General features: G+C 44.2%; 1 protein-coding gene across 1 annotated transcript in view; it reads right to left on the reverse strand.

The window, feature by feature from the left end:
* The window catches only part of ADAMTS17 (ADAM metallopeptidase with thrombospondin type 1 motif 17), a 271,681-nt gene that overhangs the window by 138,916 nt on the left and 113,248 nt on the right, over positions 1–19,517 (reverse strand). The window contains exons 9-10 of the mRNA XM_065412384.1: positions 5,315–5,455; positions 3,204–3,354 (exon numbers count right to left, since the gene is read on the reverse strand). Coding sequence (XP_065268456.1) covers positions 3,204–3,354; positions 5,315–5,455 — 292 coding nt within the window. The remainder of the gene's footprint in view (positions 1–3,203; positions 3,355–5,314; positions 5,456–19,517) is intronic.

Genomic DNA, 19,517 nt, shown 5'->3' on the forward strand with positions numbered 1-19,517 from the left:
ATTATCAAGCGTGCCTAAGGGAGACAGGTGCCCAAGCCTTTAACACACATGGTTACCAAAGAAAATCTTAAAAATTCAAACTGATGCCAGGCTGACTGCCAAAGTCTGTAGACAGCAGAAACAATAGCCCTGAAAGAACGAGGAGCTGCTACATTTTATTTTAATGGGAGTCTGAAGTCTAATGATGGCAGCATAGGACTGTAAGCTTTGTTCACCGTTTCACTGCTGAACAAAGCACACAGGAAGGAAGCAGGACAATCCCAGCAGGAAGCTCTATTTTGAGTGGAGTTTCGTTTTGGCCTCTCTGGTCAGTGCAGCTTGGGTTGCTGGCAGGGCTTGGGAGTAACATTACTTCTGCTGCCCCAGTACTAGAGAGTTTGGAAGGTATTTTGGGGGGGGGGGGGGGGGAGGAAAGGGGGACAAATCAAAGTGATACAGGCGGGGTGGAATGTTCTAAGGCTCTATTTAGCTATTGTTGATACTTATATTGTTACTCTTTACTATAGGACCTGAATGCCTCTCATGCAGAAAGCTTTATCAAACAGGAAGATTTTGCAGCCTTTCCTAAAGATGGTTAAAGTCTGGATTCATCTACTGTCCTCTGGAAATTTTCCCTATCATAGGGAATTTTTGAATGTAGGTCTTCTAGTTTGCTCAACATAATTCTGGAGCTCAGCTATCTCTTTCTGAAATGTCATAATATAGCTCTCTTTATTAAATAGGAATGTAGACAGAAGACACGTGTAGTCATACAAAGATTGAGCAGGCTAATTTCCTGAAGTTTATTTCCTTTTTGTAACAAATATTTACTGTCAAATGTTTATTACTTGTACATTTGGATTTTTTAATAATACTTTATTGAATTAAAATACCACATTACCATTGGCTAGAAGAGGAGACAGCTATGTTTGCCAATAATTTCTATAACTAATGCCAACGACCGGTGCCAATTTTTTTTGGTTCATATTTCCGCAGACAGCTTAGAGACTTACAGCACAAGCATTCTGTTGATGAGGCACGAGAAAGACGAAGGTGAAGGTAACAAAACCTTCCAAGATTTAAAAATTAAAGCTGACCATTTCCTATAACGAACTTTTTTTTTAGTTTCACTGCAGGCAAACACCAACTCACAGCTGCTGAACAGCATGCAAATATTACCATGGTTTAATGATGTGTAAAGTTAATGGCACATATTTTCACAGAACGTCAACACTGAACTCTGAAGCACTCCCACACTACATTCGTGATCAGAAATACCTACAGATACATAATTAAGCTGACTAGTGTTTGCAACTTCCTTTATTCAGCCAAAGATTGTATAGGCTTCTCAGCAGAAATTATTCTAAAGTCCTTCCAAATATGTATTAAGGTTTCTTTTCTAAAGATTTCAAAAACACTAAGACTAGTAAAGATCCCAAAGGACCAACACACCTGCTAACAGAGAATACTGCCGGCTGGTGTGGTACACTGACAAACATACTCTGAATGAAGAGTTTCAAGAACACTGTATTTCTGGATATGCTATTTCAGCATGAGAAATGCAGACTTGTAAGCAGTAAAATGGCACTTCCTCGTGGGGGTGAAACCTCCAGGAATGACAGTTCTTTTCTGCAACAATGCACATAGCAAATATCTACCAAAAGCTGGGTAAGCAGCATGATATCCGTTCATTTGGAGGTACCTGCATCTTCCTGACTATACCCAGGGTACTCTTGAAGGATGCACATTTTAAAAGCTTGCTTCCAGTCCAGTAGTCCGGATGGCCTGCATTTCCCTGGTTGATCCAAAAAACACAACCTACCCAGATTTGTTTCTCATTGTTTTCATGTTCTGTGTTACTTAGTTGCCAGATCCAAAGTAAACAAAACAGCAAATGTGAAACTCAGAGTTCTTTCCCAGCACTTGCATGTGTTCCACAGCTTTATTCATTTGGCATTTGGAAACTTCAGTTATAATTGATTATTATTTTCTTTTTTTATAAGATTAAAGTGCCAGAATTTTTTAGAAGTGGAGGGGACAGGACAGGGGAGGGGAGAGGGGGAAATGATTTACCAAAACAAACATTTTTTTTTTTTTAATATTGCCTAGTTATAAGAGAGTAATGCATGATTCACTCTTGCCATCTAAACTAGGGCTTTGTAGAACATAATGTAGGGTAAAATACCACCAAATGGTTCTGGTGATAAAATAATCAATTCGATAACAATGCTTAGCACTTTCCATCTGTAGCTATCCTAGCACATAGCCACACATGTGCAATTATAATCCCTACCTGGAATAGGGGAAAGTAGGGTGCAGCTAGGTTAAGTGTCTTGCTCATGGTGATACAGAGAGTTAGTGGCAGAGCTGAGAACAGAACCCAGGAATCCTGACTCCCAGTCCCATCCACTAGCTACTGGCTCACACAGCCTCCTCAGCAGATATAGAGCTCCTACTGGTTGGTCAATTGGTTCATACATGAATATTGCTTCACATTACAGTCAGAGGTGGCTCCTACCAGCAGCCCTTAAATAGTTTGCAGTCAGGGTTCGAACCCAAAAGTCCCAATGTTAATCCAAATGATCTAAACCTCTCTAGTCTGCAGAGCTGGGAAGTCTTGTGGGAAGAGGCTCACTTGTGAGACTTCTGCTACATCCCAATTCCAGATGGGCCGGAAATATCATGAGAACAGCCTCTTGCTCAGTATTCTGGCACTCTGACTTCCATGGGAGTTTTGCCCAAGTGAAAACTGAATACAAACTCAATAAGGACCTCAGGACCTGGATCTAGGGTTTTAGCTTCATCAGTGTGGGTGTGGTTTTCAAAAGTGCTCAGCGTTGGCCTAACTCTGTTCTTTCATCTGAGTCAATGGGAGTTTTACTGTTGATTTCATAGAATCATAGAATATCAGGGTTGGAAGGGACCTCAGGAGGTCATCTAGTCCAACCCCCTGCCCAAAGCAGGACTAATCCCCAGATCCCTAAATGGCCCCCTCAAAGATTGAACTCACAACCTTGGGTTTAGCAGGCCAATGCTCAAACCACTGAGCTATCCCTCCCCCCCGGGCAGGTTAGGCCAGGCCAGGCCAGGCCGGGCCAACACTGAGCACCGTTGAAAATCCCACTTTGTATGTCAATTGGAGGTACGGAATCTTTTTATTCTCAATTGACAGCTTTGATTCCATTACCCACCCTCGCGCCCTTGGGACCCAGGAGAAGCCTTACCTCCATATTCTTACAGAAAGTGGCATTGGTCCCGAATAGGATCTGGCACTGTTCATCAGCGCTGTAATGCATCCCTGGCAGCTTGTGAGGAAGCCGCACGGCATATTGGCTTCGGGGGTCTGTTACCAGCAAACAGGTGCTCACCTTGGACCTAAAGAGTACGAGAGTTACACACACCTTTAAGGGGAGGAACTTTGGAAGTGGGCAGGTAGATCACTTGCCCAGAGAAGGTGGCTCTTTCCCTTTCACTTGAGATTATGGTGTCTTTGTCTAAAGGGTTGCTACTTCTGAGAGATTTCCACCCAGGAATATCCTTTTTTAAGCAAAGATTCTGACCTGCAGATATTTCTGGTCAGGTTGCTATTATGGGCAGGTGCAGACTGGGGATGCATGAGGTGAGGTCATACAGTGGTATTTTTGAGGCATTACTCAATATGGAGAGCGAATAGTGGGACAGAAGTAAGACCTGGGAAATGTATGGTGTTCAAATGACTATAAGGAAATGTTGTGTGCAGTTGTGTTGTAGCCGTGTTGGCCCCAGGACACTCTCTCTAATATACTGTGAAGTGCCAGACAGGCAGACCTCTGTGATGGTGAGTGTTAAGTGGGTTTCCTGGAGAATGCCCTGGGGGTGGTTAATGCGAATTCCACAATACTGGTTATGCAAAAACCAAACCTTTTGAAGTTTGCCCTGAGGAGAGGGCCACTGACTGGTGATTGCCTGTTACAGGAGGCCACAGATCAAAGGCCCAGACTGTATAAAGAAATAGCTGGACTGTCCCAGACTTGTTATGGTTCTTGATCTGAAACCGGACATGAACTGGTAACCCAGCACAAACCCAGCTGAGGGCTTTGAAAAACAGACAGCCCCCAGAGCCTTATGTTGGAGCTCGGGGTGACCTCTGGTAAGCTTTTAGCATGTGTGTAGGTTCGTTTAGTGTTTTTTGTACATTTTCTCCCTAATACACTTTGCTTTGTGAAGGCTGGTTGGTAACTGGTGTACACTGTTGTAGCCCGTGGAGAAAGGTTAACTACAGATGCTGAACCCTGGTCAGAGCTGCTGGGGAAATCAGTGAGGTGCAGAGGGACTGCAAGCCTAAACCCGTTTGGAGGGAGAGAGATGCAGATCTTCACCCAAGAGAGGTGACGGCTCGGAGCCTGAAACCTTAAGTGGGTGCCCTTGTGGAAGAGCAGGGGTGTATGTCAAAGGTGCAGTTAACCCTGAAACTGTGACCAATAGCATCTTGGAAGGTTTTTTTTAAAACTAATGGAAAGGAGGAAAGATACTGGACCATGTATATGAAGGTCACTACCAAGTAGTTTAGGAACTAACAGGCTGACAGACTCAGAGTTCAGAATCAGACCCTTGTTTTTTATCTTGACAGTGTCCCTTTAACATAACATTACTGGAGCTCTCATTTTCTGGATAGACACTTTAACCTCTTTTTTTCCCCTCTCCCTCTTCCTCTGATCACTGCTAAACTCATTGCTCAGTATGGAGGCTGCATCTCTGATAGTCAAGTGGATCCAACACACTCTGGTGTTTGTTCCGGTGAATGATGATCTACAAGCTGGTAATCAGCTTGCCTTACAATTCTTTCTGAATTGCTAAAGAGGATAAACTAACAACACTGGATGCTGCAGAAAAGGCATTCACAGTGAACTATTTAAGTTAATGCTCACGTAGAGAGGAGAGAATGACACAGAATTAACTCCCCAGGAAATGAGTTCTCTCTGGCTTCCGTAAAATGAATTGTTCTAGCAGGGCAGGCTGGCAGAACCTGTCAAATAGGGTGTGTTGTTTTTTTTAAGGGCACTTCCTCCTGTACAACCTAACAGAGTCTTGTCATCACAGGACTCATTCCTAAAGTGGAAGTGAACTGGGATTCTTTTCAAGAAGCTATCAGTGTGCTGAAATTTGGGGAAGATGAGTTTGCTGCATCTCTGCCAGTATTCTCTGCACGCTCCAGGTACAAGGTTACTACAAAGGAGACAGATTCAACCTTCCATACAGTGATTGTACACCGCCCTCCCCTGACTTTGTGTTTGAATTTCAAATACGATCCCGGTTCTTTGAGATACAGGGTTTTCGCTGTTCATCACGTTCTTACTTTAGGAAGTTTTCAAGGTCGTCACGGCTGCAGGAAGACCAAGAAAGGTCACTGGGGTTCCTGCCCTTCACCCATTCGCCAGACATTATGTGAGATCTTCCTGCGCAGGACAAATGATCATCGTCATGGCTCATCCCCATGCTGTTTGGTTAAAAACAAAAAACAAAAACAAAACCACATAGATAAAGCCATACTGCGGGTTTGTCATTTCCCATTGCACCTGGTAATGACACTCTGATTATCTTATGGGGAACACAGTGGAAAGTAGAACTGATCAAATCATGCACAATTAATAGTTTATCCAACGAATTTACCTTCTAGGTCATAAGCAGATCACAAATTCCTTGAATTTACCTATTTTAGTTGCAAATTTTTTTAAAAAATTGTTTTGCTCCATGGATTGATGGCAAACACTTCACTATGGGGTCTGCTAGAAATATTCTAAATTCCAACAGTGATTTTTAGTGGAGAGATAGCGCTGAGAAGTTATATGGAACGGCTTCTGTTCCCTGATTAGATGAACCCATAAGTACATCTGGCTGAATTCTTACACACATGGATGCAAAAAGTGGTTTCTGGGAATGGTCATGCAACCTGAAATGTGCTTCCCCGTAAAACTCAGTCATTCAAGGGTTCACAGAAAGCAAACGCTCAGAAAGGATGTAGCCTGGCTGAAGCACAGAATATCAAAGGGAGTATTTGTGGAAAACTTTGTATTACTTGCCCAGAACTAGTGAATGAGGTTAACTAAAACCATGTCGAGTAAGGTCAACAAATACCGAAGTACAATTATTACTAAACATGGAACCAAATTCTGCTCTTGTGCCAGTGCAAGTCTGGAGTAACTCCACTGACATAAAAGGGGTTACTCCAAATTTACAGTATTATTAAATATCTCTATTTCAGCAGCCCCTGGACATCCCCCCCCGCCCCCCAGAATCAGGGCCCCATTTTGCTAAGTGCTGTACAAACGCATACAAAGACACAATCCCTGCCCCAACCCAATGTAAATGTGAACAGCATTTGGCCCATGGTAGTGCATCTAAACAAATAATGCACATTTACACATATTTACACCCACAACTGAGAAATTAAAATATCGCTCACCTGAGGATCTCAAAAGGGCTTCACAAAAACTTTCCCCCCACCATGCACCTGTGAGGCCATGTATTATTAACAGTGTTTTACAAGAGGAAAAACTCAAGCAAAAGAGAGGATAAGTGACTAGTTCAAGTTCACACAACAAGACAGTGGCACAACCACGGGCAGACACCAGAAATCCTGATTTCCAATCCCATCCTCAAACTACTAGACCATGTTACCACCCAATGTAGGAGAGAGAACAAGTTCCAGCCTGATTTGATAAGTAACATTTTTAAATCTTAATGTCCTTCCTTTGGTTTCTAAACCCATCTTAAAATGGGATGGGAATTGGTTTACGGATTTTTGCAAACGGTGCCTCTTGATTTTTGCAAAGAAGTGTCACTCAGCTGGCAAAGTGGCAGTCATCAGCATGAGGTTCAGAATTGGCAACTGCAAGTTGATAACTGAAATCTCAGATGATCATCAGTTTATTCCTTAGGAGAAGTGCATCTTATTGTATAAGCTTGCTGGACGCAGCAAGATGGCCGTTGTTTCCGATCATGATGTTGGACTCCCAATATGCAATATACTCTACAAATCAGAGTTGCCTATTGGTTTTTATATTCAGTTCTCATTCCCCTGCCTTTTCTTCTCTGCAATTTTGGGATTCAAATATTCAAAACCTAAATGCAGCATAAATTTCCAGTTCTGATGAACCGAAACCAGCTTCAGCAGTTTGATAATTATGGCTTAGATTAAACCACCATTTAGGCTATTTTTAGCTTAAAGTGAAAATTACATGGCTGAGTCTATTATTTTAGGTTTATCTCCAGGGATGTTATTATTTCTAACAATGTTACACTTAGCATAATTTTTAGAATCAGAAGCTCATGGTTATGCATGTTTTTTAACCTTTGTGGGTTTTGAACACAGGAAAAATGTTAATGTCAAGCATATTCTGTTTGACACGCACCAATAATTTAACAATCTAGTAGCAACTCTAACTTCAGAAACAGAGGGTGAAAGCCATGCCTCACTGAACTCAATGGAGGTTTTGCGACTGACTTCAATGGAAGTCAGGATTTCACCCAAGATGGTTTATCCATGTTACCTCTACAAACAAATAAATACAAATACATCTTAACACAAACTATGAGGGCAGAGCCAGCAGTATTCTTCTATTGCAACTTGTCCCCTACAAAACTTGCAGTCTTCGGAAATGAGAAAGGAAGATTGTAATGTGATAAAAGAAACAAGTAAATAACATAGGAAAGGTTACTTTAGCCCCACAGAGACATGGCGATCTTCCGCAATATTGACTTAGAAAAGTAAGCTGAATGTTTGCCTTCATTCTTTGGCCCATCTGGGTCACAAGTCAATACATTCCCAGTATATTTTCATAGAGCAAGAATCTTCTTCTTTCGTATGGCTGGTGTAGAGCAGCAACTACAATTTCACCTGATGTTGATAGAGCCAGATGGTTCCATCAGGAGTAGCAGAATTTATTGCAGTGATGCCTCCTTCATATTTATAAATTGGGCAGTAGGTGGGGATATGTTTGATGGTCTGTCGTGGGGAGCCACACTCGCACGCCAGGGAATCCTTGATTTTCCATTTGTACATTAGATGTCTGCATCTATCATGGTAGGTTCGGGTTCGGATTTGGTTCAGAGTTGACCAAGGTGACCATGGAAGGTCAAACCCAGGAACCTTCTATGTCGGATCCGTCACAAAGCACTTATTTTTTAAGTCTTGTTTAGCCCAATCTGCTTTCCAAGCCGCCTCCTAATCATCGCCTGACTGCATGAGGCTAAGCGAAAGTTCCCAGAAAGGTTGAGAACCACTGGTCTAAAACACACTGATCCATGTACTGCTTATCTGAGATTAGAATCTGGCCCTTTCTGAGTTCCATTCACCTGGGTAAAGTCTGCTAAATCACTGAATTGCCACAAAGGCAAAAGGTCCATCATTGCTAGCTTATTGGAAAGGAATAGGAATAAATAGGACAATTTAGAGTGGCGTATACCATGCAACATGACTGCAAAGAGAGAGGAATGCCCGTTTCGGCAGCGTATTAGAAAGATAAGGGTCCCTCTCTAAACGGTTCTCATGCAACTGTACCCAGGATATTGTGCCAAATCAAATCCAGGGCTCCACAGTGCCCAACCCTGTAGGGGACTGTGTGTGTGTGTGGGGGGGGGGGTGAAAGACCTTCCCTACACTTGAGCCGTTGAGTCTGGGCCAAGTGAGTCTGGGCCAGTGCAGGAACTGTTCCCTACTAGTGCCTCTGTAGAGGCCAGCAACCTGGAAGGGGGTGGGGATAATCTCTGCCCACCACTGCACTGTCCAGAGTGGCTGGGTGCCCTGAGAAGGGAGACAGTATGACTCTATAATAGGTGGCACAACTGGAAGCTCCCAGGGAGGGATTCTGATTAAGTTGGCCAGAATCCCTCCTGGGGCCTCCCACTGCACTGGCCTCGTCCTCAAACTCTCCAGCGTGGACCATCGTTTACAGGTAAAAATCTGGCCCTGAAATAGCAAAACATATGGTAGCACAAGCAATCCTTTAAACTGATATCCTGGGAGCCAATAGGCTGTTTCAATCAAGGCAGACACGTTTGTTTACTAAAGGCTGTTTTCCCAACAACACTTTGCCTAAGCCAGGATGTGGTCAGCTTTTCGCTACAATGTATGAAGAACCAGGTTTCACCTGAAGCCATTTAGCCAAGATATATTTTAGCTTTCTCATTAATTTGTATTTATTTATTCTTAGCATATGTTGAAAATGGGATCTTTTCTTTGGCAGAAAACACGAGTAGCAGTCACTAATTAGGACATTCCTGTCTTTGGTTTTATTATTAATGTATTTTAAAAAAACTGATTGCATTTGGGAAGTTTCTCTAAGGGAATTGTAGAGGCTAAAATTCATTCATTTCAGCTTCGGTTCTGCAGTGTATATGTAAAATCCCCATACAGAACAATTCAAAACCAAGATCGCTTTAAAGTTTGGGGTTTTTTGCATATATTTTCTGGAATTTATTTATTTATTTGAAATTGACATATTTATGGAGAAATCCTGGATTTTAAACAGCAACTGTTTAGCAAGTTCTAGGCACAAAGGGCTAGATCCTCAGCTGGTGTAAATCGATGGAGCTCCATTGAAGTCAGTAGCGCTATGGTGATTTACACCAGCTCGGGATCTGGCCTCATGGCTCCAAAGCAACTGCTTCTAGCCTTTCAGCGCTGGTTTTCTAGGAGAATACAAGTCCACGACACCTTTGGAGACTGTTTTAATTGGCACTGGGAAACTTTTCCCAGCAGTTACTCTACCTTACAATGACTCACTTGAGGAACGGATTAAATGACCTAAAGTACTAAGGCATACCCCACATGCTCACACACTAGTTTCTGAAGTTCAAGCGTTCCCAAGTACATCAAAGGGAAGAGTTATTCCTAAACACGTAGTAAATATAATGCCATGCTGGTTCTTTTCACTAATGACTAGCTCCATTTTCTTTTTAACAGAAATAAATTGGGGGGGGGGAGAAGAGGGGGAAGCTCTGTATGTTCATAACTAATCAGCAGTGCAAGTGCTGACTCAGTATTTTGCATTTCCTTTGTAAGCAACTAATCTTACCTGCTATTCAGACTTCACAGGGAATTAGACGGAGTTAATTGGTCCAAGGAAATATTTTGCAGAGGGGCTTCTACTTTTAAATGAACAGAAACCCCTTTAAAACAGAGATAATAAATGTGGTTTCAGTATGAAAAGTGACTATTAAAATGGCACCGTATTACTCAACAGCTCTGCCCCTTGTGTGTACTCAGAGTCACATCTAGCTAATTTATCACCAAAAGTAAACATTTGCTACATATTATTCTTGTTAGCATTGCAGAACCAGCACAGCTTTGTGAGAGTGAGCTAGATTCAATTCTGGCTCATGCATCAGCAAACAATTGCTTAACCAAGTTCTAAATACAGAGCGAAATTCGGTCTTTCAGTTACACATGTCCTAGCTCTTGGGTTTGCTCAGAGTGCAGCACAATGAGGGGCTGAGTCTTAGGGCCGGCTCCACGGTTTTTGCCGCCCCAAGCGGCAAAAAAAAAAAAAAAAAAAAAAGCTGCGATCGTGATCTGCGGCGGCAATTCGGCGGGAGGTCCTTCGCTCGGAGCGGGAGTGAGGGACCATCCACCGAATTGCCGCCGAATAGCTGGACGTGCCGCCCCTCTCCAGAGTGGCTGCCCCAAGCACCTGCTTGGCAAGCTGGTGCCTGGAGCCGGCCCTGCTGATTCTGAACGGGACCTCTAGGCTCTCTATGACACCAATAAGGAGACAATAGGGTTGCACCAGGTAGCGGAGTTTGGCCTACAGAATAATTATTGCTGGCGAGGATGCATGAGCCCAGAAAGAAGCATCTTGACCTTTAGATCCCAGGACGGGCAATTATCAAAAATGATAACTGAGCAAATTTCATCGGGAATCACAAAACTTCAACTTGTCTATTTTACAGTCATTTGCTCTGCAGAACCACATGTTAAAAGTAACGGAACTAGGAATTAAAGACACATGTAATTTTCCATCCTATTGCAAAACCAACACCTCTCAAAAGTCTACACCATATTGTGTGTTACATACTACAGTCGATGGTGAAGTGTTGTGCAAGTGGTCATAGCACAGGAGTGGGAGGCAGGACTCTAAAGTTCTATTCCTGGCCTCTTCCACCGACTCATCATGTAACCACATTTCTCTAAGTGTGATTAATGTGAGTTTGTTTTCCCCGCAGCAATACTAAACGAATGCACTTGTTTTATTCGAGTCACGCGTTGACATTCCGCTCTAGACAGTTAATAGAGCTCAACTGCACATCTTGTTTGTCCCTGGTGCATTTTCCAAAGATTCCTGTTATTCTTTAAAAACCTGAGCCAAAACCCAACAAAGCCAGTGGAAAGGCTCCCACTGACTTCAACAGGGTTTGGATCAGACCCTAAAGTTCTTAAGAGTGTGCACACAAGCGCTCACCAGAACCACTCTGGCTCTCAATAGGTTTCCTATTAAAAGCATGGAATCTGAGACTTAAAATAATGCTGTGGGGTCAGTGGGAGGAACGAACATAAGTGATGGTTTACATGTTTTTGAACAGCTGTAACTTTGCAGTTGATAATAGGCTATTTGAGAACTCCCTATGATTATTTCCACTCATTCCTCTCTGACATGGCAAGGGTGGAGACATGGAGGAGAGATGAAAAAACGATAGAAATGTACTGTCAGCAAGTACAAGTTTTTGAAGGGGGGTGGGGGCTAAGTGGGAAGCTGTGACCAAGGGAAGGCTGGAAAAATTAGTTGGGTCAAACACCAGGAACTTCCACACACTGTCAGCTTCAAACAAGGGCTTCAACTAGGTGCTAGTCAGAGCTTCTTCATGTTGTCTCCATGCAAACCAAATCCTTCCATTTGTAGGCAAGTAAATTAGGGTCAGCTAGATCTTGGTTAGGTTTCGAAATAAACAACACTCGAGACTAGCCAGCCGTCTTCCTATTAGTTTATTAAATCTCTGCCTTATACTCACTTAACTTCTTGCATTAAGGACATTAGCCTCAGATTTCTCTTTGTCTAAAAAGGACAATGAAACGGGGCCCCAAGAGGTCACCAAACTACTAACAATGGAATCAGATTGTGATATTCCTTCCCTTTTGCTCCCACTGCTGGAAGCAGCTGCCAAGACCAGGGTGGCAGCTCCTCTCAGCTCCACAAACCAGCTGGGTCTGGGAAGTGGGGCAGACCAACCACCCAAGGGCTGAGGGCTCACCACCAGGGAAGGTCAGGTAAGAAGAGAGGGTGGGGTAGGGGGTTCTGGGAGAGTTCGGCTCATGGGGTGGGCGAGGCAGGGGCTCCAGGAGCGTCAGGCTGGTGTGGGGGAGCACCCAATGACCCGTTGCCCCCGGTTGCAAAGCTGGCTCCGCCACTGATTCTCGACTGATCATCGGAAAGTGTATTTTGTCTCCCTACATTTTATAACACAAGGGTTTTATCTTCAAGGTCGCAGTAGAGTGCCAAGAGCTGTGTGCAGTACTGCAAGTTGCACAAAACTGAGGATCTCCAAGCCCTTCCTCCAGAAAACCCCAAAACCCAGGTGGCAATAACCTCACAATGAGTACCTGATGTTAACCGCAGTCATCATGTTATCCCATGAGATTTCTGGGGAGATCCTGGGTTGGACTATATTGCTGCAAATCAATGCCGCCTTGGGGACCTGAGGTTTACCACCACCACACAACCACAGAACACACAGGGGAGACTGTAGTGTATCTCCATGTCTATTTCAGCGTGTGAGTGGGGTAAGAGGGGAGCAGTGCCAGATGGAAAGCATCGGGAATGAAACCCTCTACTTATCCATAGGAAGCGTACAACATGAGCAATTGCAGAGCAAAGCTTCCCCCACACTGCTTCTCAACGTGGAGTGGTCATCACTAGGGTAAGAAAGGAGATCCATCTCCATGGCCCAACCAATCCTTGGTCTCTCTCTTGCCCATAAAGGTGCCAGTTGTGGTGATGGGTTTTGTGATGTGCATGCCTGTTCACTGGGATCTGAGCCAGGATCATCACACTCAATTTAATCACCAAACAGGAGAGATGGCAACAATTCTCAGCCTGTACTGAGTTGAGCTGGATTTGAACCAGCAATCTAGAAGCGGGAGACTCTACATCCCATTATCAAGCTCTGAGCTGTCCGGTCCCAAGTCTATTCAATATTAGGAATTTGTATTAGTGTTTGAAACTGAAGCTATAGCACAGGAAAAATGATGACTTCTGAACCAGGTTCAATATGTTTAACATTTCACTATAAAAATTCTGAAATCTGGCAAGTTACAATACTCCCAACTGGGTTAGAATAAAGACATGGCAGAGGCAGATGCTGGCTAGGGGCAGCTTGATAGGCCTGGAAGAATAATGGGAGCTGCGGAAGGCAGTGCAAGATGGGGACAAGTTAGTGGCTCAGGAAAAGGACGCACCCACAAAGTAACCGATGAGAAGCAGAAACAGCTAGAGTGGCAAGAAGAGAGTCCGGCGGAGGGGGAAAAAAATCTAGGGACAGCACACGGAGTTAGTGGAGCTGGGATGGAGGTAATGGAAGAACACGAGCAACCTGCTTGCAAGAAAAGCAACTGTTCAGACCATTGAATTAATTAAAAGGTTTTCACCTCTTGTTTCTTACACCTAAATACAGGCACTTAAATCAAACGTAACTCATCAATGGAACCTGTCAGGAGGTGCCTTGGGGAAGCTGGAGGGAACTGACGCCTATTTAAACCTTATTAATTAGCAGCAAAGAGCCATTTTGTATGTATGGGATCTGGGACCAAGGTCTTCAAGAGAGGTGGTCGAGCTTTTGTTGTTTTTTTTAAATCAGAGAGACACCATCTTAAGGGAGCCATGACTACTGATGCTTGTTTTCCTAACCAAGTTTACGTCACTCTGCAATAATGAAGTAACCAGACATTTTATATGGTTATCTACTCATCAAACAGCCAAGAAGTCAGCAACAGAGAGTGAGAACACACATGCCTATGGTGAATTGCAGCATGGAAAGCCATGGTTTATTCAGCTGCATGACAGATCCTGCCCTTTATTATATGTTTTTCATTTCAAAAGAATGAGGTCTTTTGACATGGAAGCTGGAAGGCAGCATGTACAACTTGTGAAGCAAAAGCCTGATATAGCAATCACGGGGCCAGGCCTGGTAGGCACTCTACAGAGTTGCCAAAAATACCCCCTGCTCTTCCAGTCCTGGGTCTCTCTGCTAGAGCCTGATCCAAATCCTACTAAAGTCAATGACAGTCTTTCCATTGACTTCAATGGGCTTTGGATCAGGGGTCCTAAAGAACAGGATGAAACATCTTGTGATCTTCTCCCCAGCAACGCTATCTTGTGTCTTAACTGCTGACCATTTCTTCAGTGGACATTGGCTCATGTGATCCCCACGATAGCATCAGTCTCAGATGATAAATCCTTGTCTTTTTGGCAAGGCAGCCAATCCACAGCAGGGCGGGCAGTGCCTCCGGTACCCGCAAACCTCGGGGCATGGTTGAGGAAGCTCCTACAGGCACTTACAAGATGTAATTTCAGTGGAATGCTTATGAGTCTAGATGCAGCAGAAGCAAGTTGCAAGCTCTCTGAAGAATGGACATGCACTGAGTTTGGGATCTTTTCCCACGAGGAGGCTCTCCTAAGAACTAGCCCAGGGCAGCAGGTAAGCAGCAGTGTGAAAGCGAAAGAGTCAGCTGCCAGGAACATAGTAACGGGTAGCCCAGCAGAAGAGTGCTATGGACAGCTAAAGTCCACCTGACCTTTGTGAACAGTTATGTTTGCAGGTGGAAACTCTTCACTGAAGGGAAACACTCCTCCTTTCTGACGATCTAAGCCAATGGCTCCCAAACTTTTTTCCTCCAAGGACCCCTTCGGCATCTAAATTTCCTGGACCTCTTTCATTTCCGGTACTACCAGAACACCACCATCAGGGTGACCTCTCATGCTACTATGCTGCTTCCAACTACCCTTACCCAATTCATCTAGGGAGAACACGCCTCTTCTCAGCCCCTTCCAACGCCGTTTAGGGCAGAGGTGGAATAATGGATTTCCTCCTGGAAAGGTGAAGAGCTCGACAACCACACAGTGGCTACACACCTGCCTATGGGGACTATGGATGCTTTCAAAATACCAGAGATGGAGCGATGCACGCCCTCTCCTGGAGTTGAGGAGAGGACTTGACAACTGGGGCCCTTTTTCCCCTTCACTGACCACGGACCAAGGATAGGCTGGAATCTGGACCTACACTGTTTATAAAAAACAATTTCAAACTTTCACACCAACAAGGATTAACCAGCTTTCCACTCCAGCCCACTGTCTATTGCTGGCAATGCAGCCTGTACCTCATGCAGCATATAGATTCGTGGCCCATGCACGTCTGCCTCTGGCTCTGTGGGACTCTCCTCTGCATAGTATCCATACTAGCCATTCTCTCAGATACTATACATTCCCATTGCCTTTGCCGTGATGTTTATTACCTGCCTGCAGGGAAGAAGCAGCAGATCTTTGTTATGCAATTTTCATACACAGCTGGCTGTACCGATAACATTAATAAGAGTGGATTGTTTCAGTGGCTGGATTTTGTAGATTTTATAAAGAGAAAAATAAATAATATACTAATTGTGATGTTTGCAAGAGCAGCTTCTAGCTCAGCAAACCCCAGCAGGCCCAGGACGGGTTTCTCTTTAGCAGATGTTGTCTATAGTTTATAAGGCTCTGGTCATGATCATGGCTCAGTTGTGGATGTACCGGGAGGTGCACAGCCAAACACAGGACTAGCGACAGACTCTATACACTACCTTAGTGACTAAGATAACATCTTCTGGGATGGAATGGAAAGCTCTCCGCCCCCCATCATCAACAAGAAACAGTTATCTCCCCCTGACATAGCTCTCTCTTTCATCCAAGTCAAGCTGGGGCAGCAGTGACCGATTGCAACCTGTGGTGTCACTAGACTCCTGCCAATTTCCCACCCCTTCACAGGAGAGATTTCAATGACGGACAGTGCACAGTGAGTGGGAATGGACCAGAGCACTAGTGGGTTGGTAGGAGGAGACGTAGGTTGCGACTTTCTCTGATGGGCAGGACTGTTGTGAACCAATCACAGTCCTGTCTGCAGAAAGCACCCAGAGAGCACTGCGGGAGTTAGCAGGACTAGAGCAAAGATTACAGCATGTCTGCTACGCGTTCGATATCCTGGAATGGCCCAACATGGGTGAGAATGAGGCCAATTCAGATTTGGAAAACCTGAAACTGCAATGTTTGCTCCACCAGAAAGTGCAAAGCCAAGGATTCAGTAAGCGTCAGCTGGATGGCCCAGGTGCTATCAGCCTTAGGGGAAGCTCCATGGGTATAGATATACCAGGGCACTTGTTTTAAAAAGCCCCATAAAGAGTCCCGTGGATGCCTCTAATCAGCCAAGTCAGTTCTGAGGGTAAAGTCCAGACAAGGCCATGCAACACCAAACCTGTTAACAAGGGAAGTGCTCACAGAGGGGAGAGCGGTGCCAATATATTTTCCAACTATGCACAACAGAGAAACAAATGTTATGCTCCCGACACCGAGAGAGAGAAGCAGGAGTCAGAAATGCTGGATGTGTTCTATCCTGGGACAATTCTGCACGGTGGAGATGGACATGGGGAGACAACCAGAATCCGAAGAGAAAGAGGAGTGAATAATTGTGGGTGACGAGTGGAACAGCCCCTGCAGATGAAGAGTCAGAGAAGTGCTTGAGAGGCACTGGACACATGCTCTATGTCCCCTTGTATGTTAAATTGTCCTCAGCTTGGTATATACCAGGGGTTCTCAACCTTTTTCTTTCTGAGGCCCCCTCAACATGTTATAAAAACTTCACAGCCCACCAGTGCCACAATAACTGGTTTTCTGCATCTAAAAGCCAGGGCTGGCGTTAGGGGTAGCAAGCAGGGCAATTGCCTGGTGCTCCAGGCCACAGGGGGCCCTGCAAAGCTAAGTTGCTCAGGCTTCTGCTTCAGCCCCAGGTGGCAAGGCTCAGGGCCCCACGCTTTACCTCCACGCAGACTTCGGCTTTCTGCCCTGGGCCTACCAAGTCTAACACTGGTCCTGCTTGGCGGCCTCCCTGAAACCTGCTCGTGGCCCCCCGGGGGGCCCCAGACCCCTGGTTGAGAACCACTGGTATTTACCATGTATGCCTGTATAGCTGAGGAAGCATGTGAAGGCTTCTTTAGATGCCAGCGCAGATACTACATGGCAAGCCACTTTTAGGCCATTTCTTTCACTCTTCCCGGCATTCCTAGGGCTGGCTGTCAATCACAAAGGGCTGCTGACTCAGCACAAGGAAAGAGGATGTCCACACTGGACGCATTTCTTACACTGACCCACCAAGATGAAAGCTGACTGCGCTGGCCCAAACCAAGCTCTCTCGCCGCGCCCCCCCCCCCTTTTTTTTTTGCTTACAAGCGTGCAGAATATGTATTTTTTTCAACCCGAAAGAGCTTGTCTGCCAGGTGTGCGCTGCCACATTCTGCTAGGTCTAGTTATAATCCACCAAACACACTGCAGGCCCAGTCTCCAGGACCAAAACTGCTTCAGCTGGAGATATCTGCAAGGACAGTGTGAAAGTTTCAATTACATCCACGTCACAGCCACTTTCTGTATGGATCAGTCTCACTCCCTCTCCTTAAGGGCACTTTGTTCCTAGCAATTGCTCCTTCTGCCTCCCAGCTCCTTATTTTCTTGGGACTGTTCATACTGGAGCAGCTGGGGAAAATAATTTATAATCCTGGAGTCATTCGGCTTTGGCTGCTCAGAAACTATTTTAAAAGCCCAGCGCAGAGAGTCATCACCCAGTCTCCTTTGCTTGTTCTGCATGGAGAGACTTGATATCAAACAGAAACACTGCAGACTATGGCTTGGTATCAAAGCAATTTGGAAATGGTGTGTTCAGACCAATCCACAAATGGAATTCTTCGGGTGTGGGGTGTCTTTTTGCCTATCAACCTCAGAGCTAATGAATCCAAATTTGCTTTTAATATTGCCTAGAAATTCTATATGAAAAAAGTAATAAGCAACTTGAAAAGAGATACCTCTGCTTCAAAAAAAAAAAAAAAAAAAAAAAAAAAAAAAAAAAAACCACACTTTGGCTTGAACATCTTACTATGAAGACAAATTACAGTGAAACAAAAAAGGTCTGTTATCTTCAGAACCAGATACCTCTTAGAGAGCCTTCAGCTGAGGAGTGAGGTTTGCACATCATTTAGCTGATGACAGCTTTCTGGATACGGTACAGGTGTGTTTTTCAATAAATGGTGAATATGTTTCTGATCATGATGTTCACATTTACTGCATGCAAACGAAGCGGAGTAAGGCTGTTTCAGTAAACGAAGTAAGGATTTCAGGTAGAGCTGTCGATTAATCGCAGTTAACTCAAGCGATTAACTCAAAAATTAATCGCAATTAATCGCAGTTTTAATCGCACTGTTAAAAAACAGAATACCAATTGAAATTTATTAAATATTTTTGGATGTTTTCCTACATTTTCAAATGTATTGATTTCAATTACAACACAGAATAAAGTGTACAGTGCTCACTTTATATTATTACAAATATTTGCACTGTAAAAATGAGAAACAAAAGAAATAGTATTTTTAAATTCACCTCATACAAGTATTGTAGTGCAACCTCTTTATCGTGGAAGTGCAACTTACAAATGTAGACTTTTTGTTTGTTTGTTATGTAATTGCACTCAAAAACAAAACAATGTAAAACATTAGAGCCTACAAGTCCACTCAGTTCTACTTCTTGTTCAGCCAATCACTAAGACAAACAAGTTTGTTTACATTTATGGGAGATAATGCTGCCAGCTTCTTATTTACAATGTCACCTGAAAGTGAGAACAGGTATTCGCATGGCACTTTCGTAGCGGGCATTGCAAGGGGACAAGGAGCGGGGGGGTTGTATGGGTCGGGGGTTCTGAGCGGGGCAGTCAGGGTGCAGGAAGTGGGGAGGCGCGGGGAGTTAGGCTGTTTGGGGAGTCACAGCCTTCCCTACCCGGCACTCCATACAGTTTCAGAACCCCGATGTGGCCCTCAGGCCAAAAAGTTTGCCCACCCCTGCTTTAAAGTATTTGTTGTATTTTGTATAGAAAAACTCATTTTCCAACAGTACACTTTTAAAGACACATGCCTAAATTAGACTGGAAAGCTTTCTGCAGGGAACAATCTAACCCAGGGGTCTTTTCCAACTCTAACTTCTATAATTCATATGGACATCAAAAACAATAGCTTACAAAACCTGCACTTTCATCAACTAATCCTGGAGTGAGTTTGGCAAATCACAGCACACAGGAAGTAAGTCGTGGCTGACAGGTAGTTGCTGTGGAGATGACGGAGCTGTTTACTGGAGACAATCTCACCTGTATAAGCATGCATCTAGCAGAGAGGCTGCTGCTGAAAAACATGCCAGTCTAGGGGTCTGTAGAAGATGGAGTTGAAATCAGTGGCAGCTGGCTTGGAAAAAAATACTATGACAGGTTGGGCATTTGACATTTTTAAAGAG

This window comes from Emys orbicularis, chromosome 10 (genome assembly GCF_028017835.1).
Source record: "Emys orbicularis isolate rEmyOrb1 chromosome 10, rEmyOrb1.hap1, whole genome shotgun sequence".
NCBI classification, from domain to species: domain Eukaryota; kingdom Metazoa; phylum Chordata; order Testudines; family Emydidae; genus Emys; species Emys orbicularis.